Below are 18,345 nucleotides of genomic sequence, written 5' to 3'. Positions count from 1 at the left end.
TCGATGGTAGGTGTTGTAAAAAAAAAAAAAAATCACACCAACCGACATTCAATTAATAAGAAAAAGTTTTCAGTTGTGCATTCTACGTGTTTTTTTTTTTTTAATAAAAATTAAATTAGGGGTATAGATGTTAAGACACTCTTTCTTGTAGGTTGTGTATTTCCCTACTTGTGAACGCCTTTCTCCCATAAAGATCGTTGTAGCTCCCTTGCTCTAGCTTGATCTACTCAAGTAAGAGCACCTCATTGCTATCTTATAGACTATCATTACTATTACTTTTTCTTAACGAATCTTACTTCTATTGTGAAGCTTCTTCTGGGGTCGATTTGGTTGGAGGGGTGAAAAAATAGAAGAATAGAAAATGGGGAAATGATAGAAAAATGAGAGGATAAAAGAGATTTAGTTTTCTCTCATATGTGTTTAGTTGGGAGGGTGGAAATGTGAGAGGATAGAAAACTCTTTTCATTGAGAAGAAAAATATGAGGATAGAAAATATTGTTTGTGAAAATTTATTGTCATGCCCATATTAAATAAAAAAGCAACAAATTAGCAACAAAAAGAAAAAAAAAAAGAAAAGAAAAAAGAAAAAAAGGGTTACACCAAAACAAATGAAAAATACGGATTGAAAAAAAAAAAAATGCTTTTACAAACTAGAAGTACATAAAAGACAAAAAACCAAAAAAGAAGGAGAAAACCAAAGAAAATGAAAAAAAGAAAAGACGAAGGAAAATAACAGAGAAAAGAAAGAAAGATGGGTAACGTAACACCGAAACAGAAAAAGAAAAAGATTAAAAAAAAAGGGAGGGGGGTAAAACTAGAAAACACAAACCCATTCACATGGGCATATTTGTCTTTCCCATGCCTTAACTGTTTTCCTTCAATTTTCTTTCAAATTTGGGGAGAAAACATTTTGATGGGCTCGGAGAGAAAACACTCGGGTCCCATCCCTTTTTTTTCCCCTCTTTCCTCTCAACCAAACACCCACTAAAAATACTCTTTCCACTTCTCTCGTCAATTTTTCATCTTTCCTAAAATCCCTTCAAATAAACATACCCTAAATCCTTGGCCAAAATGGCCCAATACCATGTTTTTTTGAAATTTTTAGCAACAGAGCACTGTTTCGGAAATAATTTGGGATCTACCGCTTTTTGTGGTACTCGAGCTTGGTGAGCTCGAGTACCATCTTTTCATTGGTCAACATCTTCTCAAAAAAAAAAAAAAAAAAAAGTTGCCCGAAAACGTCACTATAGGGCTTAAAAACGCCACTATAGGGCCCCTTGAACCTGGTATGGGGACTTATAAAAAAATTTTGCAGGAAAACGCCGCTATAGGGCCCTAAAACGTCACTATAGAGATTAAAAATGCCACTATAGGGCTCCTTGAACCTGGTATGGGACTTATAAAAAAATTTTTCTAGAAAACGCCGCTATAGGGACCGAAAACGTCACTATAGGGCTTAAAAACGCCACTATAGGGCCCCTTGAACCTGGTATGGGGACTTACAAAAAAATTTTGCAGGAAAACGCCGCTAAAGAGCCCGAAAACGTCACTATAGAGCTTAAAAACGCCACTATAGGGCTCCTTGAATATAGGGCGACGGTGTAATGGAAAAATGTGGTACTCGAGCTCACCAAGCTCGAGTACCACAAAAAGTGGTAGATCCCAAATTATTTTCGAAATAGTGCTCTGTTGCTAAAAATTTCAAAAAAACATGGTATTGGGCCATTTTGGCCTTAAATCCTTAATGGAAGACTATTTATGGTATTATGAATTCAATTTTTTGGTAGTATTCTAATAATCCTAAATCTCTTTTTATTTTTTATTATTTGGGTTTAAATGGATGTGGATTATAGATTTGTCATGACTATATCCCAAATTCAAGGACAAGAATTATAATTGAAGAGTATAATTTATGTTAATAGTCTTGTAGCCCAATTAGTATCTTTTAGGTTTCCAACATGAGTTTTGTAGCTTAGCTAACAACTGGTGTTTTCAACGAAGATTGGGGGGTGTTTGGTATGTGTTTTTAAATAACAATTTTCAGTTTTTAAACAACATTATATATATTTTCACACACTTTTTTATCAACACGTCCATACATGTTTTTAAACAATTTTCAGTTTTTAAACACATGTACCAAACGGGCGGGTTCAATCTCTCTTCCTAAAGTATCAAATTATAAAAGTCCTTGGAAAAGATGGAAAAGAGGGAATGGGAGCCTGGATCTTCCAAGTACTCTCATGTCCCACCCCAAAAGCTAACGTTAAATCTACTTTTGACTTGTTCCCCCCACCTCCATTGCTACTTTGTCCTAACGCCAGTGGAAAGAACCAAGCGGTTGTGTCTACACCTTCAACAAGAATCCAAATACTGGTTTGGAGGCACTTGTAACTTCCAAAAGACAAGCAAGGATGTTGTGTTGGTTTCTTCGAACACGTTTAATAATTACAAGACTGGTGTTTTATCGGAGCATCATACCCTGTTTGCCCAGCTGTTATTCCTTATCACTAAGCATAATGACAAAAATTCAACTTTCTGAGAGTAATACACGTGAAGAAATCTAGGTAGAGATGACACAGCATTTGAGAAATTCCATATTCCTCTGAATTCCCCAAGAACAACGTTTCAATGATGAAGACAAAAAAGTCTATTATAAGTCATCACCAATGCTGTCTTGGAAAAGCCCTTCGAAACTTTGTTCCTTTTGACTCACTCTGCAACAAAATCCCAGACCCCAAAATCTCTTTAGCTCTTAAACCACTTTGATGGTTAGCAGGTTGGCTCACCAAGCATGTAAATTTCTTGGAGGGTTTTTCTGGGTTTTTGGTCAATTTGGAAACCCAGCTGGAAATTTGAAATTGGTGGTGTACTTGATAATTTCTGAACTCTCTCTGGTAATTTCCCTTGTTTTTGTTTCATAAAATTGAACCCTTTGATTAATTCCTGAACATAACTCGTCCATTGTATGCTTTTGATTTTTGTATAATAGGTGAAATTTCTTGAATTCTGAGCGGGTTTCGTTAAGGCTCTTTTTGGTTGCATGGAGAATATCAGAGCATATTAGAAAGAAGGTTTTGAATGTGAATTTTTGAAGTGTTACACTCATTTCTGCTCTACAATTTATGGTAAAAAGAAAATTTCACCTGTTTGGTTCTTTCAGAAATAATGTTTAAAATGAAAAGAGTAAAAGAAATCGAGTAGAGGAAGTATTGGAAACACACACATATATATAGGTTTGGAAACTTGTTTCTATTGGAATAGTCACGAGAAAACATAGATGGAGAATAGGGTTTCTCAAACTATGTTGTTTTAAGATTGAAGACATTTGTCAAGAGCTTTATAACTCAGTAGCATAGTTTATTCTCCTTTATTAGGAGAACTAGCATATACCCATGCAAACGCATGAATGAATTTAAAATTAAACATAATTTTTATTATAAAAATATAAATAATTAGTCAAATAATTAAAAAAAAATAGCATGTAACACATGCATTCATATACATATATATATATATATATATATACATTTAAAATCAAATACAATTTTTATCATAAAAATATAAATAATTAATCAAATTATTTTTAAAAAAAAGTAATCGTAATTAGTCACATATTAAAATTCTTACCTAAATTTAATATTACTTGTGATCATTTTTTTTTCTTCTAATTTTTAATAAGATAGAACGTGTGGTAATCTTTGTTATGTGTTGATTTTTATTGAGTACTAGTCGCCAACCCGTGCTATGCACGGGAACCTACCTATTTATGTGGTAAACTAAATTGATTTTATAAAATTTTAAATTGATTAAGAAACTATATTATTGCATGAATTGCTCTTGTATAACTTCAATTTGTGTTACAATTTGATAAAGAAGTCATTGTTTGAACGTGCAATGACTTACGAAAAATATTAAAGAATAGTTCATGACTATAAACTTATAACTATTGAAAAGAATCAAAAGATTAAGAGCTTAAAAATTATAAAAATATATGTGTGTGTGACTACACAACAGAGAAATATAAGAGAAATTTGTTACACTCAAAATAATAATTCATGGTTATAATTATTAAAATTTCCAGATAGTTTTGGATATTACAAAAATATAACTCAAAAAGTCAGATGTTAAAACTTCCAAAAGGCCAAAAAATATTAAGGAATCATAAGATTTACATCCTATAAATTATTGAAACAAAACTATATATATATATATATATATGATTTTATAATAGAGAAATATAAAAGAAAAATTGATTACCTTCAAAAGAACAATACATGGTATAGTTGTTGAAATCTGCTAAACATGTTCAAATATTGCAAAAACTAACACAAAATATATGACTATTCAAAAGAGAAAAATAAGAAGAAGAAAAAAGTACATGAACCTATAAAGTAATTAGTTTTAAATTTTAATGGGTCTAAACTTTAAACAATGAAAAAAAATCACATGTTAGGTTGTGTTCCTAGCAACCTTGAAAGTAAAAGTAAAGGGAAAAAAAAAACCATGAAATACCATCAGCCAATAAGTTTTAATGGGTTTAAACTACAAACAATGAACAAAAATAATCATAAACAATCATAGGTGCAGGGTTTGGTTACCAAGATCAGATGGTTGTAAAACACAACATTTCAACATTGATTTAGGGTTATGCAGAAGGCAACATAAATGACAGAAAATTGTTTTTACGTTGTCTGCTATGCCAACCATCTAAATATATTAATTCCAAAAAAAAATTAAATAAAATAATTCCTAGAATTATATGAGATAATTAAGAAGAACATCAAGCCCTTGCGTGGATGTTATTTGTGGACGGCTGTCCATCACTGCAATTCATAGACTTTGTTGTTAATAAGACAATCAAGTTCAAAACTAAAAGCAATTAGGTGGCCTTTGTACTACAGGATTTGTTCTCGTTGAAGAATCAACTTGCTTCCTGCTATGGCTTCAATTTGATATGTGTGTTTTCTTTGTGAAAATTTGAGTGAGTATGAAGGGTTTCGACCTTGGCAGAAGTTTATATTTGTGAAAATTTTTGTTATAGAATTTTAGTTGAAATAGAATTTTCAAGCTTTTGAAACATATATCTAATAGAATTTTATTTAAACTAAACTATTGTAATACTTGATAAGATATAAAACCAAAAATAAAAAGAATCTAAAAGAAAAAGAAAAAGAAAATAGTGATGACGTTGAAAATTATGGGAGCTCCAAAAATTATGGGAGCTCCAAAGGCTATTTTCAAGCTTTTGAAACATATATCTAATAGAATTTTATTTAAACTAAACTATTGTAATACTTGATAAGATATAAAACCAAAAATAAAAAGAATCCAAAAGAAAAAGAAAATAGTGATGACGTGGAAAATTGAACCAAAAATAAAAAGAATCTAAAATAAAAAAAGAAAAGAAAATAGTGATAACGTGGAAAATTGTGGGAGCTCCAAAGGTTTCGGTTTTATATATATATATATATATATATATATAGATTAGCCACAAACCTGCGCGTTGCGCATGATAATTATTTTTATGGTAGTTTTATTAAATTTTTTTTATACAATTTAAACTAATTTAATAAAGAGTAATGTATTTTGTAATTATATTTTTATTCATTATAAGAATAATCATAAATGTAATATAGAAACAATCATAAATCATAAATTTAATAATTTTTGTCGTACTAAAATGAAAAAAAATGCAATTTTTCTCAAAAATTCAAAAGGCAATTTAACGAAAATATTTATTTTTTAATAAAAGTTATTTATAACATTTTGTGAATCATTAAAAAGAAAATAAAATTTAGAAATTATTCTTTTAGTTTTAAACAAACTTTCTCAAAAAAGTAACTAAAAAAATTAATAAAACTTAACTATGATTAATTGAACCAATTAGGAAAAAAAATTGTTATTTATAATCTACTAAGGTTATTTTCTTTGCGGAAATTGTAATTTCGTCCACCCAAAACATATTATCAAATAATCAATTATTAGCAAAATCTAAGAATTAAATTTTTATATATGCATTGTTATAAAATAATAATAATAATAATTAAAGTAAAATTGCGAAAGATAAAATTTGTCTCTCATCCAATAACTTTTGTTTAGCCAACCTTTGCTTTTCTCTAAATAAATTGCATTATAGAGTACTTTGTCTACCACAAAGGATTAAAAAATAAACAAAAATGATTAAAGTCCCATTGTTTAACATCTAAATTGAGCAATATAAAAATCATGCTATCAAATTACAGTATCTACCAAATTAAATTATCCAAATCATGCTATGTATTAGAATAATATTATATTTTTATATTTAATCCTTTATAATGCAATAGGATAACATTTAACAATCTAAGAGAGAGAGAGAGAGAGAGAACTGAATCGCATTAACCTAAAGTAGATTAAAGAATATAAAAAATTATCAACCTAAAGCGAAGATGCAAGAAAAATAAAAAATAAAAATCCACTAAAAAATTGTGTGTGTGTGTGTGTGTGTGTGTGTGTGTGAGAGAGAGAGAGAGAGAGAGAACCTTTTTTTTGTAAGGAAAAACTATGCATGGAATGAATGAGATAGTGACAAATTTATAGTAAGAAAGTGTGAATAAGAAGAGACAAAAATAGAGGAAGATGAAGGGAAAGATGAAGAATGATATTAATGTAGAGAGTAGTGGGGAGATGAGAAGGTGAGAGAATGAGAGAAGGAGAAAGGTTAGAGAAGTAGTGGGGAGATGAAAAGGTAAGGGAAGAAGAAAGGTTGGAGAAGTGTAAATATGAAATAAAAAAAAATTATAAATAATTATAAGAAAATGGAAAAAAAAAAAGAAAAAGAAAAAAAAAAAGATGATGACGTGGACGTTGACGTGGCTCAACGTGAGCGCAGCAGCATTAAACGCTACGCTTCAGCTTTTAGTAATATATTGATGTGTGATTTTTTTTTTTAAAATTTTATAGTTGATTAATATTAGATTATTAGTATTTTGCATTCATTAATTCACTTGGCACAAAGATTAAAAAAAATTAAGTAGATAATTATGGTGTGGTCTCCACATAAATTTAGATACATTGTGCAAAATTAAATTTTAATTTCAAATTTTAATTGAACTTTCGCTAAACTTTACCTCTCTCTCTCTCTATATATATATATATATATATATATTAGGATTCAAATCCCCCCTCTATTGTTGTAAATGTCGAATTATGTATTATAGCAACAAAAACAAAAACAAAAACAAATGAAAACACTTGTGCTTGGGTAGAAAAATCCAGATTTCCCTGAATATTAAAGGAAGAAAAGAAAAAAGAAAATCAGTCCTTAAAAACAATTTCCAAAATTGTGTTCTTTTAACTGTTTTCTGAGTCTCTGACTTGAGAGCTAAAACTGTCTCCTGAATTTATAATGAAAAACAAATTTTTATTTTATTTTATTTATACCTTGGTTGGCTTAAGATTATAATTATTTGAAAAACCAAACTAAGTTAAAGAAAATATATAATACAATGTTTCTTTCTTCCTTCCCTTAGCTTCCTCAGTCATCAAATGGTGTAGTGTTATTATTCTGGTAATTGAAATTAATTCTCCTTTACAGTTAGTCTCACTCTAGCTATTTTTAATATAGTTTTGAGATCTTTATTTTTCCCATTGCACAGAGTTTGTTCCCAGTACTCAATGGCAGGAGCTCAAGATGCAAGGTATTCTGCAACTCCATCATCCTCTCAATGGATGTCACTGTCTCCTGGTTTAGGATCACCGATTGGAACACCACTATCTGAGAAATTGGGCGTGGAATTGTTAAGAATGATTGAAGAATGTGGTTATCATGTAGCTGCAAGTAATATGCCTAATGCTAATATCATGCTTGAGCTTATTTCCCGTCTTGCCTCTGCTAATGGCTCCCCCATTCAGCGAATTGCAGCATATGTCATCGAGGCATTTGCTGAAAGGATGTTGAAAACAAAATTGCCTGGTCTTTACAATGCCTTCAATTCGACAAAAATATCATTAGTCTCCGAGGAAAATGTTGCTCAAAGATTGTTCTATAACGTTTGTCCTTTCATAAAAGTCGCATATTTGATCACGAATCAAGCCATTATAGAAGCTATGGAGGGCGAGAAGTGGGTTCATATTATTGATCTCTATTCATTTGAACCTGAACAGTGGATTGATCTTCTTCATACATTTAAAGCACGGCCAGAGGGGCCGCCCTGTGTGAAAATTTCCGGTATCCATGACCAGAGAGTAGTTTTAGAGCAAATGGCTGTTCGGTTGATGGCAGAAGCTTCTAAGTTAGAAATTCCGTTTCACTTCATTCCTATAGTGAGCAAATTAGAGAATGTTGATACTGAAAGTTTTTGTGTTAACGCCGGGGAAGCTATTGGAGTCAGCGCTGTATTTCAGCTTCATTCTCTCTTGGCTTTTGACGAGGAAGTGCCAAGAAGGATTTCACCTGTGGCATCAAAGAGGCCTTTACGGAAGTTTCTCGACGAGGTCAGTCCTGATTTCACCTCTCCATCATCCATACTATCTCCAAGTTTTTCACCAAAAATGAAAAACTTTCTAAGTTCTCTTCGGCGCCTCTCACCGAAGGTGATGGTGATAGCTGAGCAGGAGGCAAACCATAATGGTTTTAGTTTAACTGAGAGAGTCAAGGAAGCATTGGACTTCTATGCTCCTCTCTTCGATTGCTTAGACTCCATTCGATCAATAGCACCAACGGAGAGACAAATGATAGAGAAGATGATTTTTGGAGATGAAATTAAAAACATCATAGCATGCGAGGGAGTGGAGAGAAAGGAGAGGCATGAAAAGCTTGAGAAATGGATTCTAAGGCTAGAGCAGGCTGGTTTTGGCCGGGTGGAATTGAGCTATTACAACAGTATAAATGCTAGGAAGTATTTGCAGAACTATGGCAATGATGGTTATAACATCAAAGAAAAGGATAGATATATTGTTCTCTGCTGGAACTGGTGTCCCTTATTTTCCATTTCAGCTTGGCAGTTCGGGAGACAAAAATGAGATAACTAGCAATGTGGTCAATGATTTCTTTTTCTTGTTCTTTCAGTTTATTGTTTTTCATTTTCTTCTTTGTATACAAGAATAAGGTTTTCATGTTCTACGAATGCATATGTTCCAAAGAAAGTTTTAACAACTTCACTTGGTTCTAAGCTTAGAGCTTTGTGATACAATGGTTTTTTCAAGCTCTTCAATGGAGGAGAACCTAGGTTCATATACCCCCATTTGTAAGGAAAAAAACTCATTCTATTCTAAAATTTACATTGTTTATTTATTTTAGTTTTCTTTATATATGTGCATTGAGATTTTGTATTTTGTTGAAGAAATTCATGTATAGTGCACACTGTGTAGCGCGTGTGTACACCCCATTATAGTTACACTTACATTGGATGGTCTTAAGTATGGCAACCACAACTCCCCAGGGAAATAGTACTTCTAGGGGCTCAAATTAACATGTACTCTCAAATTTTGAGAATCTTACTAGGTAGCTAAAGTTTGAATTAGAGTATTAGCCTAATAGGAGATGTGTAGAGCTTGATTTACTGTGCTGGTTATACCAGAAGTTCAAAGACTGACAGACAGACGGTCTTTGATGGCACAAAATTGGTGTGTACAGTTATTGGGGATATTTTCGGTCTTTGAGTATACATTGGATGCCTCAGGCTTATTATTTTAATTTTACATATGCCTATAGTCCAAGTATTAAGATGGCATAAATATGTTGATGATCCTTGTAACTCCTTTAGAAGCCGTTATGATGAAATTGCAGCAACTCCCCGGACGTAACCCTCTTAGTGAACCACACAAAGCTGCAAGGGCGGCTCTACCCTTTGTTCAGGGGGTTCAAATGAACCCCCTGAGTAGGGGTGTCCAACCCAACTCGGAACCCGAGCAACCCGAGCAACCCGCTCGAACCCGAACCGGCAACCATCCGAATCGACCACTCTAACGGTCAGTGACGGGTTTCTGACCCCAAGACCCGACGCCGGCAGGTCGAGTGGCGGGTTTTCTTCTCCAAAACCCGAGCCACTCGACCCGACCGACGTTATATACAAATCTGGCAATATCCGGCGACATTCAAGCGAGATTTGGTGAGATCCGGCGAGATTCGAGGAGATCCAGGCTAATTTCGGCGATTTTTGGTGCAGATCTACTGGGTTTCTGCAGATTCCGGCGATTTTTTTGAAGATTCCGGCGACGTTTGCAGGATCCGGCGACTCTCAACACTGACCGAACCGACCCGAACACCACCCGAATCCAAAATCGACCCGATCGAGTGACGTCGGCAGTCGGTTTCGGGTCCCTTCGCCTTCCACCCGACGCCGGCGGGTTGGGTCCGGGTTGGGTCCAAAACCGACCCGTGGACAGCCCTACCCCTGACTTCCCCAAAAAAATTATATATATTTATAATATTTTTTTTGTTAGTTTAATATTTTAATTTATTCTTAAAAATATTTTTATACACCCTAACTTAAATCTTATGCACTCTTATTACAAGTATTTTCAACTCTAAAAGTACGAGTAAGTGTTCGTGAACTATAAGTGTCACTCTTTATTATAAATTTATATTATATGTGTGTGAGTGTGTCTAATATTAATTATGTGTATTACTTTTTGTTATAATGTTATTTATGTGAATAATGATGTGTTTGGATATTTGTGTGTACAGTATAAATATAATATAACTTTACATAATTTAAGGAAATAGAGAGGGTTTATTACATGTGTGTGTATTGTTATCATGTTATAATAACTTTTTGTTATAAAGTCAGAAAAATTCAAGAAGAAAAATTGTAAAGTTAGTGATTGTTCAAGCATTTAATTGGTTAAGTAGACACGTAGTGTATTATTTTATGTATGAATGAGTGTGGTTGTGTGCGCCAATAATTAATACAGAACCAATGAGTTAATTTTATTCATTTAGTTTAAAATATTTTTATAAAAGCAATGACAAATTAATAGATAATAATAACTGCATAAAAATAAAAATGTTAGACAAATTTAACAAAATAAAATGGTCATAGTTACCCACAGTGCCAATAAATGCTAATAATGAACTATCATGTAACAATTCAAAATTTGAAAACTTGTAGAAGGAAATTTTAAAACTTCATATTTTTTTTTTTTTGTTGATAACTTGATATATTCAAATTCTATTTTTATTAAAAAAAATTTAATTTAAGTTTTTTAATGACCCCCTTAAATAAAATTCTTGGAGCCGCCATTGCAAAGCTGATATTTGCATGAGTGCCTTGATCTCTTCTGTATTTTGTTTTCTACTGCTTGCATTTCAAAGATGCTGGTTTAGATCTTGTATTTGTTAGTAAATTTCGAACTTTTTCTGGTACTATGAAATTATAGTACTTTCCAATAGCATAAATACTCCTAAAGGGTAGATATGATGTGGAATATAAACAAGAAATGAAACTCCATTTTTTATAACCTAACCAGGCATTTAACTCTCCCTTTGAAGGACAGAAGGGTTAAGTTTTCATCTAGATATGCCACCACAATAAAATCATGGTAGGAGAGGTCCTAGCTTCTTGAGGTTCGAATATCATTGCAGTTTATGCTCAGATTTAGTCCTTCATCTTTTAAGGGATTGCCGTGACTCAAAATTTGTTTGGATCAACTAGGCATTTCTGGTGAATGCAATTCCTTTTGTGATTTTTCTCTACAAAAATTGCTATAGTTTGACTACAATTCTTAAGCTCTCTTTCGCAAACATCAATTACCTTGGAGAGTTTTTGTTCATCACGAGTTTATAGTCACTCTGGCTTAATACAAATAGTTTAATTTTTAATCCATATGTGATACATTCAAAGCTTGTAAAGGCTGGCATTCATAGAGCTACATATGGTTGATTTGAATTTTGCTAGTACCACATAATTGAGCACAAATTTGTGGCACAACTTGCTATATGACGAGTTATGATTGGTAATGGTGTATCCTCACATGGCCCACTGACACCCCTTTGCTAATCACAACTCATCATGTGGTAAGTTGTGGCACAAAGTTGTGCCCAATTATGTGGTACTAATACAACTCGGTTGGTTTAAGTTTAAGCTATACATGGTACTAACACAACTCGGTTGGTTTAAGTTTAAGCTATATATGGATGGGTCCTTACATGGCAATCCAGGACAAGTAGGTGGACTGAATCATGGGCATTAAGGGGTGGTCTGTTTGTTGCCTTTTTTATTGGGTATGTGGTTATTACAAGTATTGTGACTGAACTATGAGCATTAAGAGATGGTCTATTCCTGGCTTCTTTTTATAGAATTCATTAAGTTGAATGTTGAGCTAAATGCTTTTGTTGCGATTTCCTTCTTATTAAACAGATAAAGTTCATTATAGTTTGAGTTCTTTTGTGAATGATTGTAGGCGTCTGTTGTAGAAGATCCCTAGGACTGAAATCAAACACTATGGAAGTAAAAAGGTGTACTGACACATTGGCAGCAATGGTTATCACACATTGTACATTGTCACTGTTCACATTTTTATTGTGGATATCTATACAAAAATTGTGGATACCATGCGCGCAATTCTTGATATTGATATGTATGGAGTATACACCATTGAGTGTGTAACAAAAATTTTCCTTGCATATGATAACTCGTGGAATTAGGACTTTTGAGTACTTTTTTAAAGGTGGGTTTGGGAGTTACACCTATAAAACTTTCATCTAGTCGGCTTCTTTTCAGCAAAAGAAAACATTGAAACCAAGGATAAGAAGGAATCTAATATAAGGTTCATTAACTTCCATTAATAATAAACTTATTAGGTGAGAAGAGATCATGTCGTCTAGTCCTAGGTACAACAAGTTGCTTCAACTAAGGCTTTAAGTAAATATAAAATACTAATAAGACATTATTTATTAGTGAATGGTCTTAGGAATCATAAACAAAAGGAATAGAGTTTGGATATTCCAATTTCCAAGTAATACCCCAACAGAAAAATGTACTGCCTATTCAAAATTTCAAACTTTTAACCCCAAGAAGAAAATTACTCCAAAGTACCACGAGACATATCACCTGGTGAACTTTCATGTTGCTTTTGGCTTTTCTAACAACTACTCCCTTGTCTCTTTGTCCTTACGCAAGAAGAAAGTACCAGATGGATGGCTATACCTTTAACAAAAATCCAAATGGTGGTTTTTTGGAGGTACTTGTTAAGGCTTTCCTTGCTAATATTGCAGTCTACAAAGAGAGGAAACACTGTATTTCAGAAAATTCCATATTAGTCTGATACACCAAGCGACAACAAATCAATGACGACAAAAACAACCTCATATATTGTCACCAATGCAGCTATGGGAAAGTCCTTGAAGAGAAGAGCCTTTATTCTATTTGACTCACTCTGCAATAAAGTCCCAGACCCCAAACCCTGCTTTGCTCTGAAGCCACAAGGTTTAGCAGACTGGCTCACCAAGCCAGGAAATTTTCTTAGTGGGTTTTCTGGGTTTTTGATGTAATTGAAAACCCATCTGGGAATTTGAAGTTGGTAGTGTACACGATCAGTTCTCAAAGAGGAACCAATTTTACAGTCTCTGGTAATTTCCTCTGTTTCTGTTTCATAAATTAGGTCCCATTGAGGAATTCTTGAAAAATAATGCACACCCCTTAAGCATGCTATTGGATTTTTGGTACAATAGGTAAAATTTTCTTGAATTATGGCATGGTTTTCATTCAGGCTGTGTTTGGTTGCTGGGAAAATCTTGGAGCAGAATAGAGATGAGTTTTGAATTTTTTTTTGGTTCGTTCTGGAACCAAGAAAGGATTGTATTTCACTTAAGTAGGCCTAGTTTTGTTTGGATTTGTAACTTTCGTTCTTTTTTTTGGGTAACTTTGGGTATGATTTTGGCTTACTTATGTCAAGCTTTTTATTTAATTTAGGAAAGATTGAAATTTAGGGACACAGATTGGCTTTTATTTTATTTTTATTTTTTCAACTTTTAATATAAAGTTGGTTACAGTTGCAGCAGAAAATATGGAATACAATTTTTTTGGAATACAATGTTGGTTTTTCTTTTCTGTAGTTTCTGGGAATTTATGATTCTAATTCAGTCGCTTTCCTGATACTGTTGAGATACGGAGAAGAAAAATTTCATTGTCTAGAAACTAAACTATGATTTTATGACTCATTAGAACCCAAATTTGACCTGTTTGGTTGTTTTCAGAAAATAATGTTTCAAATAAGTAGAGAAAAATAAAAATGGAAACCTGTTTCTGTTGGAATTCCTGAAAGAGAAAACACAGACAGAGAACAGTAGTTGCAAAACAGGCTGTTTGAGAATGATTTGTTGAAAGCGATTTTCAAAAATGTGTTCTTGAATTTCTTCTTTTGACTTTGAGAACTATTTACAGTGTCCTTAAATATGTTGAAAATCTTTTTTTTTTTTTTTTTAAACCTCATTTGGCTTAAGTTTATAATTATTTGAAAAACCAAACAACATAAAGCTCTAGTGTAATTATTGTGGCAATTAAAATTGGCTTTCCTTCAAATCTGATCTCATTCTAGCTTTTTTTGAAATAATTTTTAGATTTCCATTTGCAGTGCACATAGTTTGCTCTCAGTTACTAATGGCAGCAGTACAAGAAGACGGATCTTCTGTAACTTCATCATCCCATGAATCCTCTCCCTGGATGCGACGATCTCCTGGGTTAGGATCACCATCCCCTTGGATTAGGGAGCTTGGATCGGAGGAGAGGGGTTTGTGTTTGATACGTCTTCTGCAAGAATGTGCTGTCCATGTAGGTACTGGCAGTATGGAGAATGCTAATCTCGGACTTGAGCATATTTCCCATCTTGCCTCTCCTGATGGTGATACAATGCAGCGAATCGCTGCTTACTTCACCCAGGCACTTGCAGATAGGATGCTTAAAGGCTGGCCTGGTCTGCACAAAGCCCTCAATTCAACTAAATTATCATCAGTCTCTGAGGAAGTGCTTGTTCAAAAGTTGTTCTTTGAGTTTTGCCCCTTCTTGAAGGTTGCATATCTGATCACAAATCAGGCCATTATAGAAGCTATGGAGGGGGAAAAGGTGGTTCATATTATTGATCTTTATTCAATAGAGCCTGCACAGTGGATTAATCTTCTTCAGATGATAAGTGCACGGCCAGAAGGCCCTCCCCATTTGAAAATTACTGGTATTCATGAGCAGAAAGGGTTATTGGAGCAAATGGCTCTTCAGTTGGTAGAGGAAGCTGGCAGATTGGACATCCCATTTCAATTCAACCCTATAGTGTGTAAATTAGAGAATCTTGATCTTGAAAGTTTGGGTGTTAAGACTGGTGAAGCTCTTGCTGTCAGCTCTATACTTAAGCTACATTCTCTCTTGGCTACTGATGATGATATGCTAAGAAGAGACTCACCTGTGGCATTAAAGAACCTGCAGAAAGTTTTCCATAATCGCCAGCGGCCTTTACGGGAGTTTCTTGACAAGGATCTGATCAATTTGTATTTGGCTAGCCTGGATTCCACCTCCACATCATCCCCACTATCTCTATGTGCTTCCCCAAAAATGGAGAGCTTTCTAAGTTCTCTTTGGAGCCTCTCACCAAAGTTAATGGTAATAACTGAGCAGGAAGCAGACCATAATGGTTTCACTTTAATGGAGAGGGTCAAGAAAGCATTGAACTTCTATGCTGCTCTATTTGATTGCTTGGACTCCGCGGTATCAAGAGCACCAATAGAGCGACATAAGATTGAGAAGATGCTTTTTGGTGAGGAAATTAAAAACATCATTGCTTGTGAGGGAGCAGAGAGAAAGGAGAGGCATGAGAAGCTTGAGAAATGGATTTCGAGGCTTGAGTTGGCTGGTTTCGGGAGGGTGCCATTCAGCTACTACAGTAGATTGCAGGCTGGGAGGCTGTTGCAGATCAGTAATTATGGTGGCTATAATTTTAAAGAAGAAAATGGATGTTTCGTTATCTGCTGGAAAAGTATTCCCCTATTTTCGGTTTCAGCCTGGAGAAGGTGGTCAAACTAAGATTACTAGCTATCTGCCCATATGATTTTTCTTTTTCTTTTTCTTCCTGTGTCACTTGTTTTAGTTTCCTTTCTATATGTAGACTGAGATATTGTATATTTGGCTGAAACCACCATATTTGAAGCAATTTATGGATAATGAGTACTCTCTCCTTTTCTAGCATTTGATACACCCCATTATAGTTTGATTTGGTGGTCTTGACTCTGGCAGTCACGGCTACCCATGGAACTTGTACCTCAAGAGCTTAAAGTAGCATGTACTCTCAATTTTTTGATAACCTAACCAGGCACTCAAGTTTTAGAAGAGAACCACCATCATTTGTTACTTGGGGTTAGCCAGCCTTATTCTATTGCTAGAGCATGGGAAAGAGTAAGCAAATATAATCCCAATTGTAAAGCATGCAGTTTGGTTGGGGTCAATGTCTTGAGTTCAGATCCTCAAGGGTGAAAGTTTGAGTCTCTTAGGATGCTTTCCTGCTAATGCTGTTGGGATCCTAGATTCCTAGTGGAATTAAGTTCTTATGACTGATTCTCAAGAGAGAGAGAGAGAGAGAGAGAGAGAGAGAGAGAGGTTCTTATGATTGAACTCAACTAAAGGAGTGCCTACAATTTCCTATGCCATCTAGGTCTTAGTGTATACACCTCATGTTGAATCATGAAAAAAATATACATTTTGGCTTAAATAGCAAAAGAACCAAATGATTATTACATGAGAAATTACGATTTTGACATAAGGTTAGAATTTAAATCATAAGTGGTCACCATTAGAATCTAAGGGTAAAATCCTTTTTTTTGGTTTGTTCCTTTCAACATGAGAATTAGGGCATTTTTCTGGATCATTAAAAAACTCAATTTGAATTTGTCAAAAATTGGTCTAACTTGGACTACAATATGTAGGATTTTTCATTTTAATTCAATTGGTCCTTAGTGAGTTAGTAAAAGTCAACCTAATGCTTGATTTCTTGTCAAGGATTTAATGTTCGTGTACACATAATGATTCTACTAAAGGATAATGGGAAAAAAAAATTATATAATCAAATCTTGAATTAGATTGTTTCACATGAATTATCAATGATAAAATTGATTGATTCAAGTCAATATGACCATATATATTGTGGGGGTTTTTTCCCCGCACACTCGGCTCATTGTCCTCTTTGGGGAGCCAAGCCCGCAAGGATTTGTCCTCGTCCCCGAGTGTGGTCTTTGGGATTTTCACATTTTTGAGGCTTGACACCCTTAGTCCCACATCGGTTAGAGAAGCGCCCCACACATGCCTTATAAGCCCTTGGAGCAAGGCATGCGTGGGGCGCTTCTCTAATCGATGTGGGACTAAGGGTGTCAAGTCTCAAAGAGGTGAAAATCCCAAAGACCACACTCGGGACAAATCCTTGCGGGCTTGGCTCCCCAAAGAGGACAATGAGTCGAGTGTGCGGGGAAAAAATCCCCACATATATATTTTGTCTTTAATATGTAATTTAATTTTAAGGCATTTGCATGTTTATGCATCTATATTTTATACAATATCTAATAGCTAAATCTTAGCATCTATTGTTACTATGCTCCTATTAAGCCATATTAGTATAGCATTTTGGTTCATTCTGTCCACTTCAGTCTAGTTTAGTCCATATGATATATTTCAATCCAATTCGATCCACTTCGGTACATTTTGATGCACTTAAGAATGTGAAAAAACAAATTTGGGTTCAATTTCAGTTTTTCTCAGATTGGTTTAGGGTCCAATTTATGGTTGAACATACCGATCTAGTTTTTAAAGTAGTGATAGTAAATTAAGTAGCATCTTAAATATAAACCCTTCATTTAGGTGGATGATAATTCACTTTTTCTTTGTGTGTGTGTGGAGAATTCCCTATTGATAGTTGCAACCAAGGGATTGAAAAATCATTATCTGTTTGTTAGGGAAAAAAAAAAAACAATCCAATCCTCTAATACATGGCAATTAACTAGTCATCCCAAGAGGATGTGGTTTCCAATGCCATTAATTTGTAAATGATGGGATTAGAGCCAAATAATGAAATTTGTAAATTATGAGATTTATAATTCCATAATTTATAAATTTGTGTATTTTACAATTTTTCACCCAAACAGTGGCTAGGAGCTATTATTATGTTGACATCTAGGAAGATTTTCACAATTGACCATTCAGTTATCTTTTTTACTCAAGGAAAAAAAAATATAATAATCTAATATATGGTAATTAGCTAACAATAATATAATTCTTTACCATCTAACAGACAATAAAAATGGGTAAATTCATGATCAACTCACTCCCTAGGTTCAATATTACCTGTTTTAGTTGAAGATCAGTATTATTTTATATATTAAAAAAATCAAAT

At 33.8% G+C, this 18,345-nt stretch overlaps 2 protein-coding genes across 4 annotated transcripts; both read left to right on the top strand.

Annotated features, from left to right (window-relative positions):
- Nucleotides 1–2,602: 2,602 nt before the first annotated feature.
- LOC126723723 (GRAS family protein TF80-like) lies at nucleotides 2,603–9,101 on the top strand. 2 transcript variants are annotated; one of them, XM_050427500.1, is made up of 3 exons: nucleotides 2,603–2,894; nucleotides 2,990–3,071; nucleotides 7,638–9,101. In XM_050427500.1, the coding sequence occupies exon 3, from the start codon at nucleotides 7,657–7,659 to the stop codon at nucleotides 9,001–9,003; it is 1,347 nt and encodes a 448-aa protein (XP_050283457.1). In that variant the 5' UTR covers nucleotides 2,603–2,894; nucleotides 2,990–3,071; nucleotides 7,638–7,656; the 3' UTR covers nucleotides 9,004–9,101. The 2 variants fall into 2 exon arrangements, with proteins under 2 accessions (XP_050283457.1, XP_050283458.1); XM_050427501.1 differs by having other exon boundaries at nucleotides 2,603–3,071.
- A 3,850-nt stretch (nucleotides 9,102–12,951) lies between these two features.
- On the top strand, nucleotides 12,952–16,154 carry LOC126723722 (scarecrow-like protein 3). Of its 2 annotated transcripts, none has more exons than XM_050427499.1 (2): nucleotides 12,952–13,552; nucleotides 14,543–16,154. In XM_050427499.1, the coding sequence occupies exon 2, from the start codon at nucleotides 14,583–14,585 to the stop codon at nucleotides 15,990–15,992; it is 1,410 nt and encodes a 469-aa protein (XP_050283456.1). In that variant the 5' UTR covers nucleotides 12,952–13,552; nucleotides 14,543–14,582; the 3' UTR covers nucleotides 15,993–16,154. The 2 variants fall into 2 exon arrangements, with proteins under 2 accessions (XP_050283456.1, XP_050283455.1); XM_050427498.1 differs by having other exon boundaries at nucleotides 12,953–13,552; nucleotides 14,557–16,154.
- The last annotated feature ends 2,191 nt before the right edge of the window (nucleotides 16,155–18,345 follow it).

The sequence above is a fragment of the Quercus robur genome, chromosome 4 (genome assembly GCF_932294415.1).
Source record: "Quercus robur chromosome 4, dhQueRobu3.1, whole genome shotgun sequence".
Classification (NCBI taxonomy): Eukaryota; Viridiplantae; Streptophyta; class Magnoliopsida; order Fagales; family Fagaceae; genus Quercus; species Quercus robur.
This window is presented reverse-complemented; position numbering and strand designations above follow the sequence as displayed.

Excerpts from the sequence above, each read along its gene's own strand:
- LOC126723723 (XM_050427500.1), top strand. The coding sequence starts at position 7,657 with ATGGCAGGAGCTCAAGATGCAAGGTATTCTGCAACTCCATCATCCTCT.
- LOC126723722 (XM_050427499.1), top strand. The coding sequence starts at position 14,583 with ATGGCAGCAGTACAAGAAGACGGATCTTCTGTAACTTCATCATCCCAT.